Source organism: Vigna radiata, chromosome 7 (genome assembly GCF_000741045.1).
Source record: "Vigna radiata var. radiata cultivar VC1973A chromosome 7, Vradiata_ver6, whole genome shotgun sequence".
Lineage (NCBI taxonomy): Eukaryota > Viridiplantae > Streptophyta > Magnoliopsida > Fabales > Fabaceae > Vigna > Vigna radiata.
The window spans coordinates 48,277,632-48,304,526 of NC_028357.1; the positions used below are offsets into that span (position 1 = coordinate 48,277,632).

General features: G+C 27.6%; 4 protein-coding genes across 4 annotated transcripts in view; 3 read left to right on the forward strand and 1 right to left on the reverse strand.

Annotated features, from left to right (window-relative positions):
* LOC106768464 (pathogenesis-related protein 2-like) overlaps positions 1-10,266 on the forward strand; it is an 11,497-nt gene extending 1,231 nt beyond the window's left edge. The window contains exon 3 of the mRNA XM_014653639.2: positions 10,069-10,266. The gene's annotated coding sequence lies outside the window, so the exon portion shown is untranslated. The remainder of the gene's footprint in view (positions 1-10,068) is intronic.
* LOC106768462 (pathogenesis-related protein 2-like) lies at positions 3,656-4,466 on the reverse strand. Its single transcript, XM_014653637.2, has 2 exons — positions 4,200-4,466; positions 3,656-4,120 (listed from the first exon to the last, which is right to left on the reverse strand). Exons 1-2 carry the CDS (start codon positions 4,378-4,380, stop codon positions 3,834-3,836), a joined length of 468 nt encoding a protein of 155 aa, XP_014509123.1. The 5' UTR covers positions 4,381-4,466; the 3' UTR covers positions 3,656-3,833.
* On the forward strand, positions 9,328-10,175 carry LOC106768463 (pathogenesis-related protein 2). The gene is made up of 2 exons (XM_014653638.2): positions 9,328-9,677; positions 9,757-10,175. The coding sequence occupies exons 1-2, from the start codon at positions 9,497-9,499 to the stop codon at positions 10,041-10,043; spliced, it is 468 nt and encodes a 155-aa protein (XP_014509124.1). The 5' UTR covers positions 9,328-9,496; the 3' UTR covers positions 10,044-10,175.
* Positions 10,267-13,420: 3,154 nt separating the features above from the next.
* Positions 13,421-14,296, forward strand: LOC106766753 (pathogenesis-related protein 2). Its single transcript, XM_014651496.2, has 2 exons — positions 13,421-13,681; positions 13,764-14,296. The coding sequence occupies exons 1-2, from the start codon at positions 13,501-13,503 to the stop codon at positions 14,048-14,050; spliced, it is 468 nt and encodes a 155-aa protein (XP_014506982.1). The 5' UTR covers positions 13,421-13,500; the 3' UTR covers positions 14,051-14,296.
* The last annotated feature ends 12,599 nt before the right edge of the window (positions 14,297-26,895 follow it).

The window sequence follows — 26,895 nt, forward strand, 5'->3', positions numbered from 1 at the left end:
TAATTGATATCCTCCCGCAAGTTGGACGATCTGGAAGAGAGCCGAGGATGAAGTAGAGGCTTTGTGAGTATGTCAGCAAGTTGATCATCAGTAGACACAAAGGAAACCCGAAACTTGCCTTTTTGGACATTTTCACGAACAAAATGATAGGCTAAGGCTATATGTTTCATCCGAGAGTGAAAAACAGGATTAACACTCAGATTTGTGGCACCAAGATTGTCACAATAAATAACTGGATTGGTTGTGGGCATGTGACCAAGTTCAGTGAACAAGGATAGGACCCATAGATTTCACTGGCTGTGTCAGCCAAGGCTTTGTATTCTGCTTCAATTGAGGAACGAGCAACAAAGCGTTGTTTTCAGGAGCTCCAAGAGATGGGAGTGCTACCAAGATACATCAAATAACCAGTGGTAGAGATATAATCATCCTTGTCACCTGCCCAATCTGCATCGGAGTAAGCATGAAATGTTAGTGGAGCAGTTGCCGAGATGAAGATACCTTTGTTGAAAGAGCCCGCCAAATAACGGAGCACCCGTTTGAGGGCAGACCAATGCGTCGTTCTGGGGTGTTGCATGAACTGCGCAAGTTTGTTGGTACTGAAGGCGAGGTTCGGGCAAGTAAGACTTAAGTATTGAAGACTTCCCACGAGTCCGCGATACTCAGTTGGGCAAGGTAGGAGATCACCTGAATCCTTGAGTAATTGAGTACTGGCGGAAAAGGGAGTGAATGCTGGTTTGGTGTTAGCCATGCCTGATTTATGGAGAAGATAAGTGATGTATTTCCTTTGTGAAAGAAATAATCCTGTAGCGGAAGGAATTACTTCGACGCCCAAGAAATAGTTAAGACAACCAAGGTCTTTCAATGAAAATCGAGCCAAAAAGGGTAGATATAAGGTTGGACAACTCTGTAGAGGAACTCCCAGTGACAATGATGTCATCAACATATACTAATAAATATAGTGTGGAACCTGATTTTTGGTAGATGAAGAGAGATGCATCTGCAGTTGAATTGACAAAGCCAAGAGAGAGTAGAAACACTCGAAGCTCCGTATACCAGGCGCGAGGTGCTTGCTTTAGCCCATAGAGTGCCTTTTTGATGCGGCAAACATGATCAGGGAAACTTTTGTTGACAAAACCAGGGGGCTGGAGCATGAAAACTTCCTCTTTGAGCGTCCCTTGAAGAAATGCATTGTTGACATCAAGTTGGCGAATGGACCATCGTTGACGAACTGCAAGAGTGAGAACAATGCGAATGATGACCGGTTTAACTACCGGACTGAATGTCTCTGTATAGTCCCAACCAGGGCGTTGGTGAAAACCTTTGGCGACTAGGCGAGCCTTGTACCGATCAATCGAGCCATCCGAGTGTCTTTTGATTCGAAAAACCCATTTGCAGCCAACCAAATTTTGAGTAGAGGACCAACTGACAAGTTCCCAAATGTTGTTGCGGTGTAAGGCGTCAAACTCAGCTTGCATGGCTGAGCGCCAATCAGGGTCACGAAGAGCTTAGGTGATGGTGCTGGGCTCGGGTGGAGAAGAGGGTTGGACATGGAGGTTGAGCTTCTTGATGGGTTTGACAATGTTGTTTTTGGACCGGGTGATGATGCTTCCTCCATCGGTTTGAGGTATCCTGTTAGAGTTGACATTGGGTTGGGATGATGGCATGGAACATTGTGAGGATGGAGGTGATGAGGGGGATTCAAAGTGTTTAGTGGAGGGTTGGGTCGAAGTCGGGGAGTTGGGGAAAAATGAAGATGAAGGGGCAGCCGAGATTTCCTCTGGTGGGTTGAGAGGGGTACTGACCATTGGTTGGTTTATTGGATGGAGTATGGAAAGCTGAAGTGGGTCTTGTTCTCGGACTGGCTTGAGGTGCTAGGGAGCTATACGGGAATTCAGATTCAACGAACTTGACAGGGCGAGAGGTGTAGATCCTTCCTGTGGTTGGATCGAGACAAAAGTATGCATGTTGATCTGCCGAGTAACCTACAAAAACACACATAACAGACTTTGGTGCAAGTTTATGGTTATCATATGGTTTAATCCCTGGTGTCTCAAGCAACGACATCACATGATCTCTGGACTCTTCTCCGACGCACCTATGCTAAGGCATCTCGTAGCCACCTCAAGCAGTTAAAAGAGCATCACCACACGGCGTCCAAAGGTACCCAGTCCATCACCACCTACATGCATGCTCTGATACCATATAAAAAGTATTTGAAATGAATTGATTTGATCATTGGATTGCAATAGTATAAATATACAAATTGATAACCCAATTTGAAAGAGTTAAAAGGAAATAAACTCCACCAATTTAATATCAATTATTGTAATATCAATCATAATAGTTGATATTTTAATATCAATTATTATAATATCAATCATAATAAATGATATTTAATAATGACAATTAAATTAAATAAAAGGAAAATAAATATACAAAAATTAGCTAATAAAAACTAATTATTACAATTTAAAACTAATTATTATAATTGATAGCGTAATATTCAAGAGTCCATCATATCTAGGATATTCTTGTATGATGTGTAATGTTTGTAATCAATCACTCATTCATACTTGATAAATTAATGCATGGGTAGTATAATGTTTTACTGCTCGATCTATTAGATTGTCCCAACTTTAATCCATTTTTCAAATACTTTGGTAAGTAGCAAGTGATATGATAAATGTACATCTTTTTTGTCCCATTTAATAGACATCGTTTTGTATAAGTGAAAGTTATTAGATTAAATCCACCATAATCAAAAGTGTGCCAAAAAATAAAATAAATTTTGCATATACGGAAATTTCACACACAAAGAAATGAATATGACTTGATCTACACTTATTAATAAAGTAAACAAGAATAATCTTCTCTCACTCTTTAACTAGACGATTCAACATTTCATAAAAGCATTTAATACTATGTTAGTTATTTCATTGAGTCACATTTATGAAATTATAGTTCACTCACATGAAATTATTATAAAGCAACAGCAATCTTAAATAAAGCATAATAAATAACTTATCGATAAATTAAATCCTATGAATTTTCGTGGTAGTCTCCTTTATTTTGTTTGTGAATGAAAACCAAATATAACAAGTTAACATGTCAAATAAATTGCACACTATAGTATGTCCAATTGTGTCTAAATATCAATATCAAATCTTAAATCCCAACAAAAATGTTAAATCACAAGAAAATGAAGGATTTGCTGAACATATACCTAATACTAATATTATTATTATTATTATTATTATTATTATATATATATATATATATATATATATATATATATATTATTACAGTCTTACTAAAAAAACTACTCTTACAATTAAAACAAAAGATAAATATTTTTTTTTTGTTTTTAAATTTAAATGTGAAGTTATAATTTGTTTTTATTTTAGATTTTTAATATGTTTTATATTTTTAATCTAATATTATTAATTGTTTTTTACATATTAAGTGACATTTTAAATTAATATTTAAGTTGTAACTTGTAATTCTAAATTACTCAAATGTCATCTTAAAATATTGTTTAATATGTAAAAAATCAAATTCAAATTTTATACGTAAGTGTAAGAATTAAAAATATATTTAATTTTAAAAAATTAAATTAAATTCTACATAAATTCATTACCGTAAAAAAAAAAACAAATTTTTAAGTGATAACATATTTTATTTATAATTTATTGAAAAAGAAATCAACACCTGACGTGACTTTGCCGTCGATGGCGGAAAGAAAGGAAACACCATTACATTGAAAATCAACTTTAAGGCAGTCTTGCATATAATATAATATAAGGAAAAAATGTGGCTAATGACTTAAGTTCCGATCAAGCATTGGCCAAAAGGTAAGCCTCAACAGCCTTGAAAAGTGCATCACTCTTGGCTTTGCCAGCCTTGAGCTCATCTTCATTGGGTGGTGCATCTCCTTTGCCGTGGTAGGATATGCTCAGCTTTATAAGTGATCCTCCGTCGGCACCGCCACTGATTTTAGTGTCGATTGTGATCTTCTCTGCAGTTTCTGGCAAAGCAACACCTCCTACAATGCTGTAGCTGTATCCCAAGTTTGCCTCGTCTATTGTTTCTATTTTGTGCAACACAAACTTTGTTTCTCCATCTGTTCACGTGTGAAGATATAGTGTTACAATGCAGACAGAGAAAACATGCAGAAAAAAAATTGAAGATGTATATCTTACCCTCAAGGAAACTGATTTTCTTGATGGTTCCGGGGCCACCGTTGCCCTCAACGATTTCGACACTCTTGAAGGAATCAACCGCCTTTGGTACGATGTTGTCGGCGTCTTTCACAAGAGCTTGGTAAAGGGTAGCAGGAGCCACAGGAGAAGTTGTTTGTTCCTCGAAGGTGAAAACAGCCATGATTAATGGATGGTATAAAAGAGATTGAATAATGAGAATAGAATAGGAGAAGAAGATGTTTTGGTTTGTGGGTATTTGGCAGAGACTGGCCTCTATTTATAAGCACAGCCTTTGCTCTCAATGTGTTTTTCTTTCTTTGAATATCAAAGAATGAAGCTGACACAAGGTTTTTCTTCGTTTACCACTTACATTTTTTTTTAAGAATATAATTATAAGACTGTTTGATATATTTCATTTTTTATATAATAAAAAAATCAAAATATTTAATATTTAGTAGTACAAAATTATATTATTTAGTAATTATAACTTATATTTATTACATAAAAAATTAATATTCATATATAATTTTTTGAAAAAATTACCTTCTAATTTTATATTTTAAATTTAAATTTTTTAGTGTTTTTATTGCTAATCATGTACTGATTTTAATTACTAACAAACAACAATTATTAGAAATCTAACATATACTTAATTCAGTTATATTCATTATCAATAAAAATGAAATAAATATTATAAAATTAACGTTTTTGTTATTACGAATATTATTTTTATTGTATCAAAACCTAAATAATATAATCGAATTATTCATTTAAAATATTTAGTATAAATATATGAAAGCATAAAGTCCAATTTCCTGTCTAACAACTTCTAGAATGGCGGCCTCCACATTCTTAAATTTCTCCGGGCCGTGTGTTACTTTCTTTTTCAATTCATATTTCTCAATTAACTTCCTTCATTATAGTATCATAAGTGTAGGATTTAAATCCCATCTAATAAATTAAAATAAAAGAATAAAGACTAAAATCGCTTAACCTTTTTTTTACAATTAAACAAAAAGTCTTTTTCGTTTTCTTAATTGGATCCTAATATTCAAAAAATTACAATAATTATGTCCTTTCCGTTAAATTAAGACTTGGAACTGACAGTGTTAAGTATGTTTGTGACGTGGAGGCTGGAGTCAATTTCTTATATCCATGTGGCTGACTGAGTTATGAGCACAAATTACGTGAATAAATGAATTTTTAAAATTGGAACAAAAGCATAGTATTAAACAAAAATTGAGATTTTACTTATTCAAATTTGGGATTGACAGTAGAAGAAATTTCTTCTGCTAGGATTCGTTCAAAATGCAATCCATTTCACCATTTGGAGTCTTATGAGTTTCTTGTGAGTTCTTTTAGGGTTTAATCCAAAGTTCACCTTGAAGATGCATCCCTGTTCGTTTTCGTCGTGTAGTGAGTGACGCAAGGAGGAAGACGGTAATGTGGTCGTTGGTGGTGGTCGAGGAGGATGTAACAATGGTGGTCTGCTTTGCTATAACAGGGACATCTCTCTCACGTGTATATTTGTATATTTTTTTAAAAAGAAACAAATGGAAAGTATGAATTAAATATTGGGATTGGGATAAAGATAGAATTTTATCGCCCAGAGACTCTAATCTCAAACATCACGACTGTCAACCACCACCACGACGCTGCCAACCACCACCCATAACTGTTGTCGTCGCCCCCCACGAGTCCAAAATTTGCGAAAGAACAGACATCCAATTCGCCGTGAAGATGCTGGAGCACTTGTTGTTGAAAAGAAAGTGTTGTCTATCACAGTTTCAACGCCTCACCGCCACCACCACACAACACTAAAGCCATCACCTTCCTACGGAAAATCGCAACCAAAGACTGAAAAGAAAAGAAGAATTTTTGCTTTTCCTCGAAGCGGAAATTAGACCCAAGAAGAAATTGGGAAGAAGAGAGTTTTCTGCAAAAACCCCAACCAGAACAAAGCGAAGGAGAAGAGGAAAGGAAAGTTCTCTCCTTACTACACTACTTGGAACGAGAAAAGAAGAAACCCTTGCACCACGAAAGTCCCACGATTCCACCGATAATTGAAGGCGAGAACGTCGCTTGAGCCATGCCTCCGTAGCGCCATCAATTCTCACCGCCACAAGTCCATCTTCCTTTGCACGAGATGAAAGAAACAAAACGGAAGGGAAGGAGAATGGTTCCCCTGTAAACAGACCAAACCGGAAAAGAAGAAGAAGAAAGGGTATCACCTATTTCCAACCCACGACCTCCCTGGAACGGGGGAGGAGAGAAAACTCTCCCTGTGGCGTGACAAAATGACCCACCCAAGGTCCATTGTGAAGGAGAAGAAAAATCCACAAATTGATCTGGGAAAAAAGATTGAAATTAGGGTTCCAGATCTAAATTTTAATTTAGGAAAATAGTCAGGGAGAATTACGATTTAAAATTAACATTTAACAACAATAGAACTGATGTGGAGAAAAAAAAGTCAGTCAGTGTGCGACGTCAACAACAGACTAACGCCATTGGACCTAATTTAACGACAGAAGTCTAATTGTTACAATTTTCACAAAAATAGGATCTAATTGAAAAATAAAAAAAAAACAAAATTAAGATTCTCCTAAAAAATAGAGACCTCCAAAACAATTAAACCAAATAAAAAACATAAGCTTTAGTGACACTAATATATAAAAGTGCAAGTCTATATAAAATGCTAATATTTTCTTAAATCCCGATCAATATCCCTACTTAAAAAGAAAATATAGACAAAAATGTTTGTCTTTATGGTTATAATTGTTTCATAATATTTAAATATAATATTTTAAATGAGATCTAGATATTTCTTGTTTGATTATTTTTTTTATAGAAAGGTAAACGTAAAATGAAGATGAACAAAATCTTTAATCCAATTTCTATTCAATATTAGGAAATTTGGAAGAGAGTAAAGGTGTTTAAACCATTGTATTTAAAACTAATTATATTTATCAATTATAAAATAAAATTATAAAAGTATGAAAATAACTGAATTTCTAAAATTTGTCCTCTTCTCCCATTGGAATCGAATCAGAAAAGAGATATCCTATACTAAAACTTTCAAAGAATTATCAAATGGTTGTTGTATAAGGAAAAAGAATTTTCTAAAACATAATTTTTTTTATTATTTCAAATTTTCTAATTTCCTACTAACAAAATAAATCTTCCTTCCTCTCAACTAAACTCCTATGTCCATTTCCTTTCTTTTTCTTATATGTACATGCATAACAATATATATTATCAATGTATATGTTAAAAATATTTATTTATAATAAATCTTATTTTGTAACATTTTATTTTTAACATATTATCACTAATAAAATAAGATGTTATAAAATTAATAAAACAAAATAGATTTATCCCGGCTTTTATATTGTATTAATAGAGTTGTCTAAGAGATCTAACCATAATAATAAATATATTTAAAACAACTAAAGATAATTACTAGACAATTAAGAAAAAAAAATTGTATTATCATTTTCACCAAAGATGCTTCAACACCTACTCCTCATTTGCTCACACATATAAGGTGATTAATGTAAAAAAACAAACAAACACACAAGAAATACAAAAATAAAATAAAATAACAAGGTAACATAATGTGCAAAATGGTCATAAGACAATTAAATCATATCAAATACAAGCTAAACATGAATTAAATATAATAAATCATATAAATACACTCTTGTCATTCTCTCCCTTTACCATTCCTCTCTATATGAATTGAATAATCAATAAAATATCTGCATACTTCTTTACTAACCCCACAATATCAATATACACCAAAATCATTACCACAAAGAATTTATCCTTAAAATTCTATTAACACCATCATCATACTTGTCCAACACCATAATCATCATAAAAAATGATAATAAACAATGTTGTGAACATACATTCGTTTTATAACAAATTTATTTCAAACAAACTATACAAATAATTTTGGAAATAATTTTTGTTTGTTTAATTTTAAAAGACGGTTAAATTTTTTTAAAAAATAGTTACATAAAAAAATGGTTAAATTTAAAAAACAAAAGGTTAGATTGGAAAAAAAATATAAACACCAAAATGTTGAATCTATTTATATAACAGTATAGGAACAAAGTAAATAATAATTATATGATAATTAAATATAAAAATATTCATCAACAACAAATAACAACAAATACAAGCATCATCACATCCCATCAATATTTTTGAAGAAAAATATTTATATCTATTTGCTGATAGTTTAATATAGAAGTACAAGTAATATTAAATTATTATATTTGAGGTTTTTTTGTTATTTTCAATATAATAATTTATTATTTTTTAAATTTTATTATATGAAATATATTGACAAAAATTAATATGAACAATTAACAAGTATTAATAAATCAAATTGTCTTTATAAATATACTGTATTAATAATTAATTATTGAATTTAATTGTCTAAAAATACACTATATCACAAATCCTACAAATATATTATTAATGTCAGAGTGAAGACATGTTGATGTATTCTATTAAAATAGAGTCTTCTTTACGAAACTTACTCATAAAAGTGGATTGCGTTCTTGAACCAATTTAATCAGTACACTTTTTAATATTAATATTTAAAAAATAATACTTTATTTAATAAACAAGATTATTAAAATTTTAAATTCTTTAGCATAGATCAATTGATTATCTTATTTTTATAAATGAAAAATTTGACGAAAATAAATAATATTACTTTCTCGAACTGGTTAGGAAAACCCCCAAATTCCAATTACTTCAAGAACGTCTGGAAGGCCGTCTATAAAGAATTCTCTAAATTTTTCATGGCGGCGAGTTTTAAAAATATACTATTTTAATATAAAATATAAAATATGAAATTATCCATTCCCGCAAACAGAGCAAACAATCGCCATTGTTGAAATTGAGGTGTCTGTACAATTTTCATTCTTTGAATTTGAAAGCTCGAAGATGGGAATACCCGACAAACAAATAAAATAATAGTATTTAAAATTAATTAAAAAGAGAGTGATAATGGAAAAATAAAAAAGAATGATGCATGCTCATGTTTTAAGAAGATTGTTTATTTAGATAAAAAGAATTTTCATGTTCTTGGTAAACAGATTATGGCTCCAACGACCCTGTTTCAGTCTGTCAGCTTTAGATTCACATTAACAAACACAGTAACACCAAAGCTTGTTCTTATAAATAGAGGTCAGTCCTCTGCCAAATACCCACAAACCAAAAACATCTTCTTCTCCTTCTATTTTCATATTCTTCAATCTCTTTTATACCATCCATTAATCATGGCTGTTTTCACCTTCGAGGACCAAACCACTTCTCCCGTAGCTCCTGCTACCCTTTACCAAGCTCTTGTGAAAGACGCCGACAACATCGTCCCAAAGGCGGTTGATTCCTTCAAGAGTGTCGAAATCGTTGAGGGAAACGGTGGTCCCGGAACCATCAAGAAAATCTCTTTCCTTGAGGGTAAGATATATATCTTCACTTTTTTTTCTGCATGTTTTCTCTGTCTGCATTGTAACACTATATCTTCACACGTGAACAGATGGAGAAACAAAGTTTGTGTTGCACAAAATAGAAACAATAGACGAGGCAAACTTGGGATACAGCTACAGCATTGTTGGAGGTGCTGCTTTGCCAGACACTGCAGAGAAGATCACAATCGACACTAAAATCAGTGATGGCCCCAACGGAGGATCACTTATAAAGCTGAGCATATCTTACCACAGCAAAGGAGATGCACCGCCCAACGAAGATGAGCTCAAAGCTGGCAAGGCCAAGAGTGATGCTCTTTTCAAGGTCATCGAGGCTTACCTTTTGGCCAATGCTTGATCGGAACTTGAGTCATTAGCCACATCTTTCCTTATATTATATTATATGCAAGATTCCCTTAAGTTGATTTTCAATGTAATGGTGTTTCCTTTCTTTCCGCCATCGACGGCAAAGTCACGTTAGGTGTTGATTTCTTTTAGTATTTCAAAACTAATACGGTTAAAAACCTGTTGATGTGCGTCTAAAGTCTGTTTATGTGTGTTAACAGTTTTACTATCTAAGACGTGACATCGCTGTTTGTCACATCAAACTAAAGTTAAGTTCTTCAAATTTTAAAGACTAATACTAAAAGTTTTAAAACTATGAAGACTAAAAACTATCAAAGTTTCAAATAGACACTAAAATCAAAATCATGTGATATTTAAGGGACGAAAAGCACACTTAATCCTTTAATTTTGTAAGTTCCAGTGAAAATTAAAATCCGATTTCAACTTTAAAAATACAATAATTTAGTTCTTTTAACCAAATTTTATTAATTTTATTTAATATTTCAAATATGTTTCATAATAACATTTGAATTATTTATATCATTTAATACATTTATACTTTAGTATTAACTAAAAAGGACATCAAATCAACTTAATAAAATTTTGTTAATTTTTTTACATATTTTAAAATTAAATAATTAATGTTTTGAAAAAAACTAATTTCAATTTTTTTTTTGTTGAAAATTAAAAAACAAAAAATATATTAAATTCTAAAATCAATTTGTTAAAAAGTAACACGATATCATAATAAACCTATATATAGATTTAAGTTAACTTCTCTATTTCGAATGTCTTAAACTCATAACTCATATAAGTTTAATATGTATACATAAATAAAAAAAATTATACTTTCAAATAAATATTAAAAAGTTCATAGAATCAACATGACTTCATTATAATTTAATGATATAGTTAAAAAAAACAATAAATAAATAATTAATTAAGAATTTAAATATGAATATAAGTCTCATTATATATAAACAATTTTGTTTAATATTATATAAAAAATATTCATAAATTTATTTTTTCAAATTTTATGTTGGAGGTGACTTCAATCTCCTATTTGTTTGGTCCTAGAATTATTTTGTTGTGAATGTCCTCCGTAAATCTTTCTTTTGAAAAAAAAAATCATATTCATATTTATATTCTTACTCAAATATTTATTAGATAAATTTTTAAAAAAGATTAAAATCAAAATAAATAAAACAATATATTTTCTGCTACTAAATATGAAATGCACACAAAATATCTTTTCTTCTATTCTAAATAACACAGAAAAAAAATTTAATTACATAAATTTTAAAATAAAGTATCACTTAAACCGAAGATCTTTTAGTTATTTGAGTATCATAAAAAAAACTTAAATATTAAATATTTTAATTACTTTATTTAAATGAAATATTTAAAAAATAAAATATTATATATGTATTTCAATTTTTTAAAATTGTTAAAATACTTTCTAAAATTAATATTTTCGCCGTTCTATTACCGTGAATTTCTTCTACCACAGTTCATTGTTAAAAAAAAATAATCGGTCTTTAATAAAATCTTTTAATCAATTTTTTTATAAATTAGAAATTATTTTTTAAATAATCTCATGTTAAACATTATTAGTAATTTAAAAATTAGTATAAAAAATAGATTTAAAAAATAATAAATATGGTTACTCATAAATGTGTAAAAACCACCATTTATTTTATGTTTTCAAGAAGTCAAAAGTTCAAGCCTCTATCAGTGGCGATCTACATGAATAGTCGGTATTTTACATGACGTATTACTTGGGTGTTATGATAAATGCCTTTTTGTCTGGAAAATAATTCTTCGATTAGTTATATATTGAATAAGAGTAAAAGACATAGGAGTTCCTATATTTAAATAAGAAAAACATAATTGATATGGTGTTATTTCAGAGTTTAAATATTAATTATACAATAAATATAAATTATTTATTTTTTAATTTTAAATTTGTATTTACAAGTTTTGGAGTGAAACATCAAATTAATTACCGTCTAATTATAAATAATGATATTTTATCTTATAATTTGTTAATATTAAAATTAATAGTTCATGACTATGACTAATACGATTTTGAAGATGGCTTCCATGCAAGAGCAACTTTACCTTTAGATTGTCAATCTTTAAATTGGTTTTAATTTTTAAATTAGGTAGCCACACTTTACCTTTTGATCTTTACTATCATATGATATATCAATTAATTATATTTTTGTGTATATTTACTTTTTTATATAGATTGGAGTAACTTAATTATTTTTTAATATATTTTATATTATTGATAAAAAAGATTTATATTTTTAAGTTTTATGAAATTACTCAGTCGTTGGATTTTTTGAATTTTTTATGTTAGATATTGTTTTATGATCAAAATATAATATTTACATATTCAATATTACATATTTTTCAAATAACAATTAGCATCTCACGTACTTAAGGACCTAATTAGTTATTTATTCTATTATTGTTCATAAATTTAATCTATATATATATTTTAGAGATATTGTTTCAAGGCTCAAACCCACTTGTATATGAACTAATAACTTGTTTATTTTTAAAATAATTAAATATAAAAACAATAAAAATAATTCTAAAGATTCCTTCTTATATTATTAAGTAACAATTTAATATAAGACAACCCATCCCTGCAAATACAGAAAATAGTTGCCATTGTTGAACGTGACGTGTTTAGCATTATCTTCTTTGAATTTATGTTTCTTTAAGGAAGCTTCTTTGAATTTGAATGCTTCAAAAATCTCAATATTTGACAGACATATAAAATTAATATTTAACATTAAAATGCAAAATGATTGAAATGCTGTGTATAAAATACTCAATTGAAAAAAAAAAGAAATCTTCAAAAATTAAAATTAATGAAATAAATGAAACTTGAAAGACGTATATAGATTTACAGTACACATGGGTTAAAACAAATATTACACGTAAATTACTTCAAATATTATATCTAGTTATTATCTCTTCAAAAATAGAGACAAGGAAAGTTGTGTGTGATTGAAACACTGAAATGAAAAGAAACTGTAAAAAAAAATGGAAATAAAACAGAAAAGTAGTGAAAGAAGAATTTAACATCTCTTAAGAAAATTGTTTATTTTATAGAAAAATTCTCTTTATCAATTTTTTTACATACATAATAATTTATGATTGATTTGTTTCAAATATTTTTTTAAACATAAATTTAAACCGAACACTAAAATGATGATATGTATCCTATTATTAAAATATTCTCTTTTTTTTTTAAAGAATTGTGAAAATTATTTAGAGAGGGTAGTGTATGAGTGAGTCAGCAGCTTCATTCACACTATATGGTATGGGAAATACATTGATACCACACCTTTGCTTCCTTATAAATACAAGACATTCCTCCTCTGCTAAACACCCACACACAACACCAAAAACATCTTCTCCTTCAATTCTCAAACACCTTTAAAGCTTTTATCATGGCTGTTTTCACATTCGACGACCAAGCCACTTCTCCTGTGGCTCCTGCCACCCTCTACAACGCTCTTGCTAAAGACGCCGACAACATCATCCCAAAGGCTGTTGGTTCCTTCCAGAGTGTTGAAATCGTCGAGGGCAACGGTGGTCCCGGAACCATCAAGAAGATCTCTTTCGTTGAAGGTACGTACCATTTTTCTTCATTTTCTTTATATGCATCACTGTGAACTGTCAACTGTGAATGAATGAATGAATGAATGAACAGATGGAGAGACAAAGTTTGTGTTGCACAAAATAGAATCAGTAGACGAGGCAAACTTGGGATACAGCTACAGTATTGTTGGAGGTGTTGCCTTGCCAGACACTGCAGAGAAGATCACAATCGACACTAAAATCAGTGACGGTGCCGACGGAGGATCACTTATAAAGCTGACCATATCTTACCATAGCAAAGGAGATGCACCACCCAACGAAGATGAGCTCAAGGCTGGCAAAGCCAAGAGTGATGCACTTTTCAAGGCTGTTGAAGCTTACCTTTTGGCCAATCCCTGATTTACAAACTCATCATCCAATATCAATATCACTCATAACAAGCTTGCTTATATGATCATATACGAGAGTTTTCTTGGCTTGCATCAAGTGTTATCAATTCAGAGTGTTCTTAAGTTAAGTTGCCTTCCATTTTAAGGAGTGTTTTCTTTCTACTTGCTTCCCTTTGCTGCATAATTGTGAGACCTCGTGGCTATCTTTGTATCTTTCTTCATCAATAAATCATAATAAAGGAAATCATTACTATAACTTTTCTCAGTGCGTGCTGTGTTTAACCTTTGGGTAGACAAATATACATGCATTATTGCTACCTTGGGAATAAACCTTATTTTTTATGAATGATTTGGATGATAAGTGAAGTCAAATGATGAACAGCATCAATACTTTTCATTTCCTAGTTAATAATAAGGAAGCTAGTTTAACTCAACTATCTGCAGCATTTGGATGTAGACAGCAATCACTATGTTTAATTTTTTTTTAAAGAAATTAAAGGTATATTTTAAATAAAATAATCAATTATTAACTATTTTACATATTCAGATTATTATTATATTTAGTGTTTTACTTATAATTTATGTGAATGTATTATTATTTGTAATAAATAAAAAGGTAAATTTAAGTATCTACTGCTATGGATATTTTATAATCGATATTTTTAGCTGAATTTCCTTAAAAATTATTTAAATCAAATTAACTTAATTATTTTTTTATAAATGTCTTCAAGATACTGACAAATATTAAAGTTCTAATAAAAAATACTGATAGAATTTTAGATACCTAACCCATATTTATGACTTCTATACATTGAACTATCAACTTGAATATGACCCATATTATGTATCATATACATGTCATCTTGTGAAGAGTTTTACAATGACACCCAACTATTAAAATAAGTCTAACTAGTTTGATTTTATCCAACTTTTTCTTTAAAAACGTTCATGATAAAACTGGTCTAGATTTATATATACTATTATAGTATTTAATAAAATGCTAAAGAAAAAAAAGTTATGCATATTAGGTAGGTGCTCATTTTTAAAGGGAGTTTAATTATTTTTTAAAGAAACAAATAAGAGAATCGTTAATGGAATTGTAAGACTAATTTATTTAAGTAGTTAATGACAAACAACATAAGTGAGAGATATTTCTCTATTTAATAAAAGTATATAATATTTGATTGTAATTACATATCTAATTTGTAGAGTGTTTTATAAAAAAAAAAAAATTGACGTACTGACTTTTTCATAGACTGTAATATTAGATGAGGAGAAAAAGAAAATTATTGGAAGAGGCATTATAAAATAAAAATGAGTATGAGACAAGAGACCGAGTTTATGTTAGTAATCATGATAAAGAAATGAAATAATAAAAAATAATAGGATATTCTGTTTAAGAAAGAAGATAATTAAAGTAAAAATAATTTAGTTATTGAAAGATATTGATGCGCCTTAAAATATTGAAGACGGTCTCCCAACAACGACCTCCACCAACACTTGCATGTTAACTATTCTTCCTCTTAATTTCTTAACTTATCTTTTCGTTGAAAAATCTGTCAGTAGAACCTCTTTTTCAAATCTTTTATTCAAGTCCGCCGGCGCCTTTTCAACATTTAGTTTTGCTTTGAAACTCCTTAATTATTGTACTATATTACATTCATAGATCTCTAACTATTTTTAAATATTACTAATAATCTATCATTAGAAAGATGATTATATTGCAGTATCACAAAACTACCCTCTAATTAGTGTGATTATATTATATGTGCCCACATTAAAAAATAAAAAATTAAAAAATTAAAAAAAATAAGCATGCGTCTTGAAAATATTCATCTTTTGAATACACTTTTTTCTTTTATTATTTACCATTATAGCTTATAGTCATTAGTCAAAAAGTGTGAACTAGTAATACAACTTATTTTCCATAGTTAAGTGTGACTAATAGTCTCAACTCACGAGATTTGACGGTGCATAGACATCATCTACCGCTCTCTATTTATATTTATCAGTCAAACCCATGCTGTGTTTGAAGTATTTCTTTTTTATTTTAAGTATATTTTTTTTTATATTTATTTGACAGTAAAGTAATTAGAAAAGAATATTTTTTGTATTTTAAAAAAAAAATAATATCAAATGAATGTAAAAAAAATTATATATGTTAAAGTATTATTTTTATTTAAGTATTTCATTCAATGCAGAGGCAAAACCATTTCTTTTTAATTATAAAATTAAAATTGATCATAACTAAATAAAATATATTTTAAATTTCTAATGAATAGTTTACACTTTTTATTAACAATTATAAATGCATTAAATCAAAACAATTTATGTCCTGGCCCATAATAATATCTATAAAAAAAATACAATAATATAATCCCTTCCCTTGTATGATGTAAAAATGTTTTTGTCATAACATGAGATATGAACTTCACTCAAACTAAACTTTAATTAGAATTCACATGGCAGATCTAAAAGTGAAGTCCCATAGTTGTATTATTTTCTCATCAATCCTTAGAAACTATATTCGTAATCATCCTAAATAATAAATTTTCAACAAATATTTTAGGATGTCGAAATTTTTATATAAATATATAAAAAGTTTTAAAGATATCAAATATATTAAAAATATATTAAAGTTTTAAAAAAGAATTTAAATTATATATATATATATATATATATATATATATATATATATATATAAATATATAAGAAAGAAAAAAAGGGAGCCCAACCCCTATATCAGTATTAAGAACCGCCTCTGACTCTAAACCCTGACATTTATTTATGTTTCCAAATAATAACAAAAATATACTTAACAAGGTAGAACAAAATAGGGGTAATACTCTTTTAATTACTAGTGATTAAAAATATCAAATTTTAATTCTAAATAATGATCAAATATGGTAGAAAGATAGTATAGAGAGAGAGAGAGAGAGAGAGAATACTTTTGCTGCATGTGTTTATTATATATATGTATTATCATAAATGAATTTCTATCTTGACAAAATACCAAAGTATTTTGTAAAACAAATAAAATTGTAACGGTGGTGAAATTCTCTTTGAGTTTTTATATGTGAAATAAGTTAATTAGTTTGATTTTTAGATATAGATATTTCACACCAATTAACTAATAATCTTTCTAATTTATTAACTAATATTATGAACATGATAAATTTATTTGGATAAAATATATTTGCATCTTTACATAAATTAGCATCGCGTCGTCGTACCAATTACCTAATATTTTTTAGCCCGATATATGTATAAATTCATTTTTTTTAATAAATTAAATATAAAATATACTTAACGAATGAATTACTTAGCCTGTGACTAGTTATGGTTGTTCATTGTATTAACTTAAAATCATAATTTTATTTAATTTTGTATCATTGCATGAAGATGCATTGGGTTTTTTGTTCTTAACATGAATACAATTTTTTTTATTGTAATTTTGAAACTTGTTATATTTAATTACAATATTAATGAGGTGAATAATTAAAGTTTGAAACAAATTAATCGTTTTTTATATATAAAAGTTTATTTTTTAAGTAAATGTTTTGTCCAACCCTTCTTTTTTATAAAAAGAAAATACTTTAAAAGAATGTACTCTTGCATTGGCCTACCCATAAAATTTTTGTGAGCACATTTTCATATATATAAAATTATAAACATTTTAGTTTTATGATTTTTTTTTTCTGCAACTCATGTGAGTTATATAGCCAAATTCTATGGATTGGATTAATCAAAGTCAAACTTTGAGTTGGACTAAACTGATATATCTTCAAATGTATCTTTACGCTACAAAAAAAAAAATTATTAAAAGTTTATTTTTCATAAGACATACTAATTAGACTTTAAGATCTTCATGAAAATTAATATTTTTCACGTAAACATTGCAATGACAAGTGTTTGATCAATTAACCTACATACAAAATAAAATTAGCGGTATAAAAATTACAAAAATAAAGAATTTTACTCAAAGTTCGACTAAAATGTATTTACATAAAATTTGTCAAACCAATTCGATTGAGTTTGATACCTAGAATATACTCAAAGTTTGAATTCCATTCAAAAATCAATTATCAAATCGAAATAGATAATTATTTTATTGTGTTTTAATATAACATTGTATGTGTTGAGTTAATTAACTAATATAAATAAATATATAGTTTTGTTTATAGTTTATTAAATTGTATTTAATAATATATTTATATTAACTAAAGCATGATAGAAACATTGTATTTTAGTTTTAATTATTAGATCGTGTAATTTATTTATAAATATGTCATAAAATAAAACTACAGATATGATAACAAATATAAATTATATACAATATGTTCTTTTCGTGGACAATTTTGTATTATAAAATATTTAGTATTTGATTATAAAATATTTAATATTTTTATAAAAATAATTTTTCATGATTCTATAGTAATAAAAATTAAAAAATTATATCCGAACCAAATTATAAAACAATTACGCAGTTTTAAGCTATAAAACTGTGGAGAGCATACCATAAAAGAACGTTAGAAAAATAACAAAAATAAATAAATTCAGTGTAGAAGTAAACAATTTCTTAAGACGATTAGTCGTAAGTATATAAAAAAAAACGCATTTTTCTGCAAGGGTAATTAGGATAATTTATTTATTTTTCATGTGGGACAACAATTTACCATTTGGTTGATTTAATAAATAAAAGTAAAAGTAAAACTGGTTAAGGGGAGAGAGGCTATGAATAGTAGAGACTATTACTGTGTGAATCGTATTCTTCAAAGTACAATAGATATAATTTGAGGGGAAATTTATTTTAGAAAATTCTAATGAAGAGAAAATCAAAAGTTAATATTAATAAATTAATTTTGTGTATGTATTGAAAAAAAATTACGATTTATAATACATTTAAAATATTAAATTTAAATTAATTTCGTTTTAAATTATTTTACTATTCGAATGTCTTAAGGTAATTTAAACTTAATGAAATTTAATTTTTTATTTAGATAAAATATTTCATTTATCACTAGATTTGAAAAACTGTTTAATTATTAAATAATTGTTAAAAATAACAAAACATTTATATTTATAATATTTTTTACAGTTGATTATATTTTGTAAAAGTTTTTTAAGATTTTCCGTTTTATTTTAATAATATTTTTATCAATTTAAAATAACAAAACTATTTTAAATTATGAAATTTTAAGTAATATATTATTCAAATTCATATAAAGTCAAGATAAGTTAATCCAAGTTAAACTAAAGTAAAGTTAGACCAATTCAAAGTAAAGTCAAGTTAATTAGATTCAAGTTAAGTTAAACTAAGTCTGTTTGAACCCAAATACTCTAGATTTAGTTTGAGCAAAGTAAGCTCACGTCTCATTTAAGCCAAAATAGTTTGGGATTCATGTCAAGCTAAGTTTGTCCAAATTTAGATTAACTTGACTTGGTTCGGGTTTAAGTCGACAAATTTGGTTTGGATCCTAGTCGAGTTGAGTTTAAGTTGGTTTAGGTTCATGTTGAGCAAGACATAACAAGACCATGTTCATTAAAGGCAAGGTTGTGTATTCGAGTTTGGGACGACCTACGTTTAACCAAGTTGGGTTAGAACTATGTCAATCTTAGTTTGAATCACGTTTGACCTAATCCAATCATGACTAGATTGACCTAGGTCAAGATGAGTAAGCTTGGATTTCGATCGAGTCATGTCGGTTTGGACAAGCTAAGTATAATTGAGTTGGTTAAGACCAAGGTTTAGTTGAGTCGATCAAGACTTAGGTTGAGTTGTGTTGATTCGGATTCAAGTCAAACCGAGTTGGATTAACTTCATATCAAGTCAAGTTCAATTGAGTTTACCTCAAGCCGGATTAAGTAGAGTTAGGCCTAAGACCATGACGAATAAGGTCTAGTTTGGTCAAGTTGGGTTTTGATCCATATTAAACAAAAACATTTGATAGAAAGATTATGTCAAACTAAATCCAACAAAGTCTACCCATAACAAGTTGACCTAAACTACGGAAACAAAAATACAAATTTTATAAAAAAAAATAAAATAAATTCATACCTTTTAGATGGTTAAATTTTAGATTTTAAGTATTCCAAATACTTTATAAAAATTTGAAATTTTAATTTCTTTCGACATTACTTATCTAAACAACATACTTTATTGTAAACATTTCAAAATAAATTTAAAAATATTTAAAGCATTTCAAAATCCCTAAATGTCTTTTTCATTAAAATAGATTAAGATTCACACTAAAATAAGTCATTTGTTTGTTAGAAGCTATAACGATTCAAGTGAATACCATCACTCGGTATGATGTTCTAACCGTAAGATGGGGAAAAAAAAAAAAAAAAAAAACGACTATGGTCAAAATGTCTAAAGTTTAGTCTAATTTTTGTGAGTACTAAAGTTAAAACAAAATATATCACAATCCTGAGGTGTGCTTTTATGATAAAGAAAATTTTCTATGGAAATATTATAAAGATTGTGGGGTGGTTAAGAAAGTATGAGAATTTAGTACCCTTCCATATGTATGTAAATTTTTATACTAGTTTCACAATTGTAAAGAAGTTTTGTAAACCTATTGATGTATTTCAAATATTTCATGATATATATGTAAATTTTTATTTTTTTTTCCAACAAAAGAACATTAAATTTGAATTTAGTTTATTAGATAATAACTCTACAAAGATAATGGAATTTCATGTGGAAGATTTATTCCTTCCAATTTGTAATAATGATCCGTGTTAGTATGTTACCCGATGAATTCTTGTCTCCTAGATTTGTCTTTTGGATTTAACTTATAGTATGAGAGTTTTTTTTATAAATATTTTCATAAATTTTATATGAATTAAATATTTTGTAAATTTAGTTTAATCCATACATAAATTAAAATCGTTTGAAAAAAAATGTCTAAATTAACTTTTTGATAAAATAATTATATTTTAAGAAAATTAAGTATTCTAGAAACACTCAGTTGACAAAACTGTTGTGTGAGGAAGTTGACAGTAACCCGAAGCGCCTATAAATTAAGGCCATGCCATACACACTCAGTTTATCTATCTCATCGTCTCTTTCTAGTTTGCATCAGAAAATTATGGGTGTTTTCACTTCCGAAAGCGAACTCGTTTCTCCAGTCTCCGCTGCAAAATTGTTCAAAGCCATTGTCATAGATGCCGCCAACGTCTTCCCAAAAGCATTGCCAAACTTCATTCGAAGGAGACGGAGGACCAGGAACCATTAAGAAGCTAACTCTTGCTGAAGGTAAACATCAATTACTATAATTCATTTCATATGGAGACAGGTTTAGGGTTTGTAAAGCACCAGGTAGATGCACTAGACATCAGTTTGGACAATTTAACAAATTGATGGACCAATCCTATAATACTTTTAGAAAATTAATATATTTATGAGAAAAAAATAGAAACATACGCAACTTATCAATGTTGTTCAAAATAAATTTATTCATTTTAATTTGTAATGATATTTTGGTACGTATAAATTTTTTATATTAATTTGATACTATTTTTCTTATTTTTTATTTTTTTTTAAAAAAAAATTATGATCATTTTATCATTACTTTATTGATAATCATGTTCTTTCTTTCTTATTCATTAGAAGAAGAAAAATATTCGTGGTAAACCATTAAGAGTTGACACCATCAAGTCTATAGCCCAATAAGAAAACAATAGCCCAATAGTTTATACTCAATTACAAGAGTCCAAATTTGATTAAAAGGACAATTGTATACACGAAAATATATCAATTTTCATTATCCAATTATAAAACAACGGAACAAATAAAAAACCCAATTCAACTAGAATTTAATCACTAAATAGTAAAAGAGTATATTTTCTTATGGGTTTAAAAATTATTTTTGAATACTATACCTTAGTGTAATCTACTTTAAAAAAAAAAGAAACACTTAAGCTTAAAATTATGTATCAACAATGGTTTGTACAATAGGTAGTTTTTTTCAAATAAATATAGTAAATTTTATTCATAAAGTTATAACATTACATCTATAATTTATCCGATTTCTAGAAAAACAATTAAGTTACCAATTCAATGGCTTGCAATTTTAACATATATCGTTGACACAATACCATAATACAGTTTTAATATATAATTATGAATTAAAAATTATTTCAAAAACATATACACCTAACGGCGTTAACTCTTTAATGGTGGATCAAGAAAAAAAAAATTACTAAAGCCTTATTTATTTGAGTAGATTTGAGGGAGAGTAATTGGGTGAATTTGAGAGAATTTAAAAATAATTTTTGTTGTTGTATATTTGAATGAATTTGGAGGTAATCGAGAGTAGATTTAGAAGTAAATTTTAATCTGTCACATAAATTAAATCCACACTAATTCTCACAAACTTTACTTCCAAATTCACTCTCGTTTACTTCCAAATTCATTCAAATAAACAACAACAAAATTATCTTCAAATCCTCTCAATTACTTCTCCTCAAATTCACTCAAATAAACAAGATTTAAGAGAATAAGATTATTACACTTAGGAGAATTAATAGTCATGCTCTTTTTAACGGTTAAAAATAGATTTGTATTGACGGATTGCAAAAAATCTTCTATATCTACATCATTACTAATGTATATTCACTTAACTGTATTACTTGTATACATACGTATAAGATCCAATTATGTATTAAATGTCTAACTATATATTTATTAAAAAAATGTTTTGAATTCAAACTAAATTCATTATTAATATAGTCAAATACTTAGTTAATATGTTAATGGTTGATATTGCGTGTTTGTTATATATTTTAATAATATATATTTATATAAATTCAATTTGTTTACATATTTAATTTATATTTGTAAATTGATCATATTTTTTTTATTTTTTTTATTTTTTTAAGAGGTATCCATAAATATATAAATATTAATTATTTTTATATTCAATATAATTTAGAAACAGTAAAGTTTCTTTTTCAACACGACTAGCAAATGTTTCCATTCTCTTTTTATGCTTAAACATATAATTTTATTGCGAGTCAATATCTTTACATTTAATTTAAAAATAAATAAACTTAATGTATAATTGGGTGTTATTATAATTTCTTTTATTACGTTAATATAGAATATTACATCATTCAATTTTCATATTTTTATTTTTATTTTTAATTTTCATCCTTTTTTGTTTAGGTTTTTACCCGTGTGTTATTTTTAGATAAAATAAGACAATATATATGAATAAGTTAGTTTTAAAAAAAAAAGAAATCAACTATATATTTTAGTACATAAGAATTATGATTATCATTTTTTCTAAAATTAAAAAATAAATAAATACTCCTAACTCATAGGTTACTATTTTCACTAGAACTCTGCGTTCTTACATGTCAATTTGTGTAAGATAATATCATTGTATTTTTAGTCACCGTAATTTACATTTCTCTTTTCAGTTTTTTCTTTGTCGTTTCATGCTGGCAATCTCTTATTATTTTATTTCTTATGCAATTTATCTTTTTTTTTTATAGTTTTAATTTCTAAGTATTTTATTTTATCCAGTATTTTCAATTTTGGTTATTACTTACTCTCTTTTGCAATTATTTTTTTATATATTGTTCATTTAATTTTATTTTTTTTGCTAAAAGTTATCATCAATTACTTATTCTCTGTAAAGTTTTTATTTTTTTTTTATGGTTTTCAATTCATGTTATTTTCCTTGTTTTACAATTTTTTGTTCAATTTTTTTTTTAACTTTATTTTCTGTATTGTATGTATTTGAGATCATCATTAATATGTATACTTGAGAACATCTTTTTCAATATGTGTCATATATTAAAGTCATCTAAGACAACACCACATTGTGTCAACAAGAACATTTCAACTAAAACTATAGAGGATTAGTCATAATTAGCATAATTAAGACATAACATATATTAGCATAAAATTAAACAAACTAAGAAAGATAATTATGCATATAGTATAGTCCAACCAAGTAAAAACTTATATATATATATATATATATATATATATATATATATATATATATATATATATATGTGTGTGTGTGTGTGTGAGTTTGCTAATTTGCGTACGCCTATTTTTCAGTTGGTACGTTTTAGCAATGTGTACCAGCTTTTAGACAAAAATATCCTTATATCATGAATTTTAAGTTATAAGGTTAAGGGTATTTTAATAATTTTTATTCTCAAAATTAAAAAAAATAAAAAAAGAAACCCCCAAACCTTTACACACCTTTCTCATTCCTCCGAACCCTTTCTCTTTCATCTCTTTCATTCCAACCTTTTCTCTGTCATTCCTACTCTAGCTCCAATCGAAAAAAAATCAGAAACACTTGCCTTATTTTAATAATTTTCATTTTCAAAACTAAAAAAAGAAACCCTAAACCCTTACTCACTTCCTTCATTCCTCTCAACCCTTTCTCCTTCATCTTTCTCACTCAAACATTTTCTCTGTCATCTCTACACTAGCCCCAACTAAAAAACCACTCATTATTCAACAATTTACTCTTGTAAAGAGTTGAGTCATTGACATATTCACCTTCCGAAAAAAGTTCATTCAAAATCTCTTTAATTTCATTATCTTCACTATATATATATATATATATATATATATATATATATATATATATCAGCCGATGGACACAACTTGCACCAAGACTTATGAGCATCCTTCCTTTACATTCTGAGACTACTACGTAACATTGCTCCGTGACCGTTTAATATTTTTTGGTAGAAATTCATTAACTTGTTTTCCTTTACTAAAGAAAAAACAAATTAAAATACAATAAAATTCTCAACGATAAAATCAAACAATAAAAGTTCTAAATCTTGAAATTTTATTTAAAATTATATAAAGAAAAAATTAGGTGCTTTAATTTTTTTATTTATGTAAGTATTTTTTTTTAACTAACCATTTTATTTAATAATGAGTGTTTTTTTAGTTGGAACTAGTACAGAGATGACAGAAGAAATGTTTGAGTGAGAGAGATGAAGGAGAAAGGTTTGAGAGGAATGAAGGAGGTGAGTAAGGGTTTGAGGTTTCTTTTTTAGAATGAAAATTATTAAAATAAGGCAAATGACAGAGAAAATGTTGGAGTGAAAGAGATGAAAAGGGAAAGGTTTAAAGAAATGAGAGAGGTGAGTAAGGGTTTCGAAGGTTTCTTTTTTTATTTTTTGAGAATGAAAATTTTTAAAATACTCTTAATCTTAAAACTTAGAATTCATGATATAAGAGTATTTTTATCTATTGAAACCCGATACACATTGCTAGAATGTACCAACTGAAATACAGGCATATGCAAAATAGCAAACCCCATATATATATATATATCACTGTTTACGAGTTAATTATTTACTTACTCATTATCAACATTTATTATGATTTGATGCACGTATTGAACGCCATAATGTTAAATACACTTTATTTGAACAACCTTGAGACTAGTATACATCTTAGTGAATAAAAATATTTTTTTATGAAGTATTTACTATGTGATTTCGATCATTTAAGAACACATTTCATCAAAGATAATAAAAGTCTTAAAATAATAATAAAAGTGATCAATAAATTTTATATTTTTCTAGTAATGAAAAATTAATATGTTGTATTAACCCAAATTTAAAAATTGAGTATTTTGATATAATGTAGTTGATGTGGATGTAACTTTAATTAATATATAGAAAGTTATCTATTTTAATAAAATAAATTGTAAGTAATGTTAGTTTAAATAAAAAAGAATTTATGACATTTATTTATTCATAAACTTTGTATTGGTAACAATAAAAGAAAATCAACCCATTATCATAAAAACAAACTGTCTTTGAATGTCACCAGTTTTTTTTAGAATGATAAGTACTTCTTCTCTGCATATAAAGTAAATAATGGCAGTGTATTGTGACTTTTCCGAGTCTTTTTTACGAATCCAATTTGTTCAAGTCTATAATGTTGGCAAATGAGACCTGATTTATATATGTGTGTACTTGCATGGAAGTTTTTATGAAAGCCTTTAAATAAGAAAATTCTCATTCAACATTTAGAAACTCATCCATTAATTAATTTATTTATTTATTGAATAAGATCCATGGACCAATGTTAACTACCAAATACATGTTAAAGATTAAATTACATTTTTTAGTTAAATTCATCATTTAAATTTATTATCTTAATATGATTAAGATTTTATTTAATTATGAAAATAATGACTATAATGTTAATATGTGTTATGAAAGTATGGAAGTAAAATCCAAAGTGATGAGTATGTATAGGACTCTCCTTTCAAGAATGAAAGAAATCTTTAATCTAAACTTGGTCAAAGTAAAATAAAAATAAAAATCTTTAAAATTAGGTCAAATTCAAACAACAAATTGTTATGTTTTAAAATGATCCCATAACTGTATTGAATGCTGCTTCAATTGTCAATATTAACAGTCCTTCAAACAACCAAACTCACACGCATTTAAATATTTAAATCTTACATTTATAGTATTTGCTACTCGATGATTAAATGTAAATCAAATTAAATTATAATTTAAGATACGCTTTATTTTATATGACATGAGTGAAAAATGGTATAATACTTTACATTGGTAAACTTAATTATAGTTATAGTTTTGATTAATAAACATTTTAACATCCACTGTTATCAGCATATTTGGGTAGGTAAGAAACAATCATCATCGACATTCATATGAAAGCAATCCAAGTCTATAAAATGTTGGCAAATGTCCTGATCCTTCAACTAGCCACAGATGTGGGACCATAAGTTTGAATATTATATGATACAGAAAAAAAACATGCGGCAGCCACTAGCATTTTAAGTCATCAAATGAGAAAATTCTCATTCTTAACTACCAATGTAA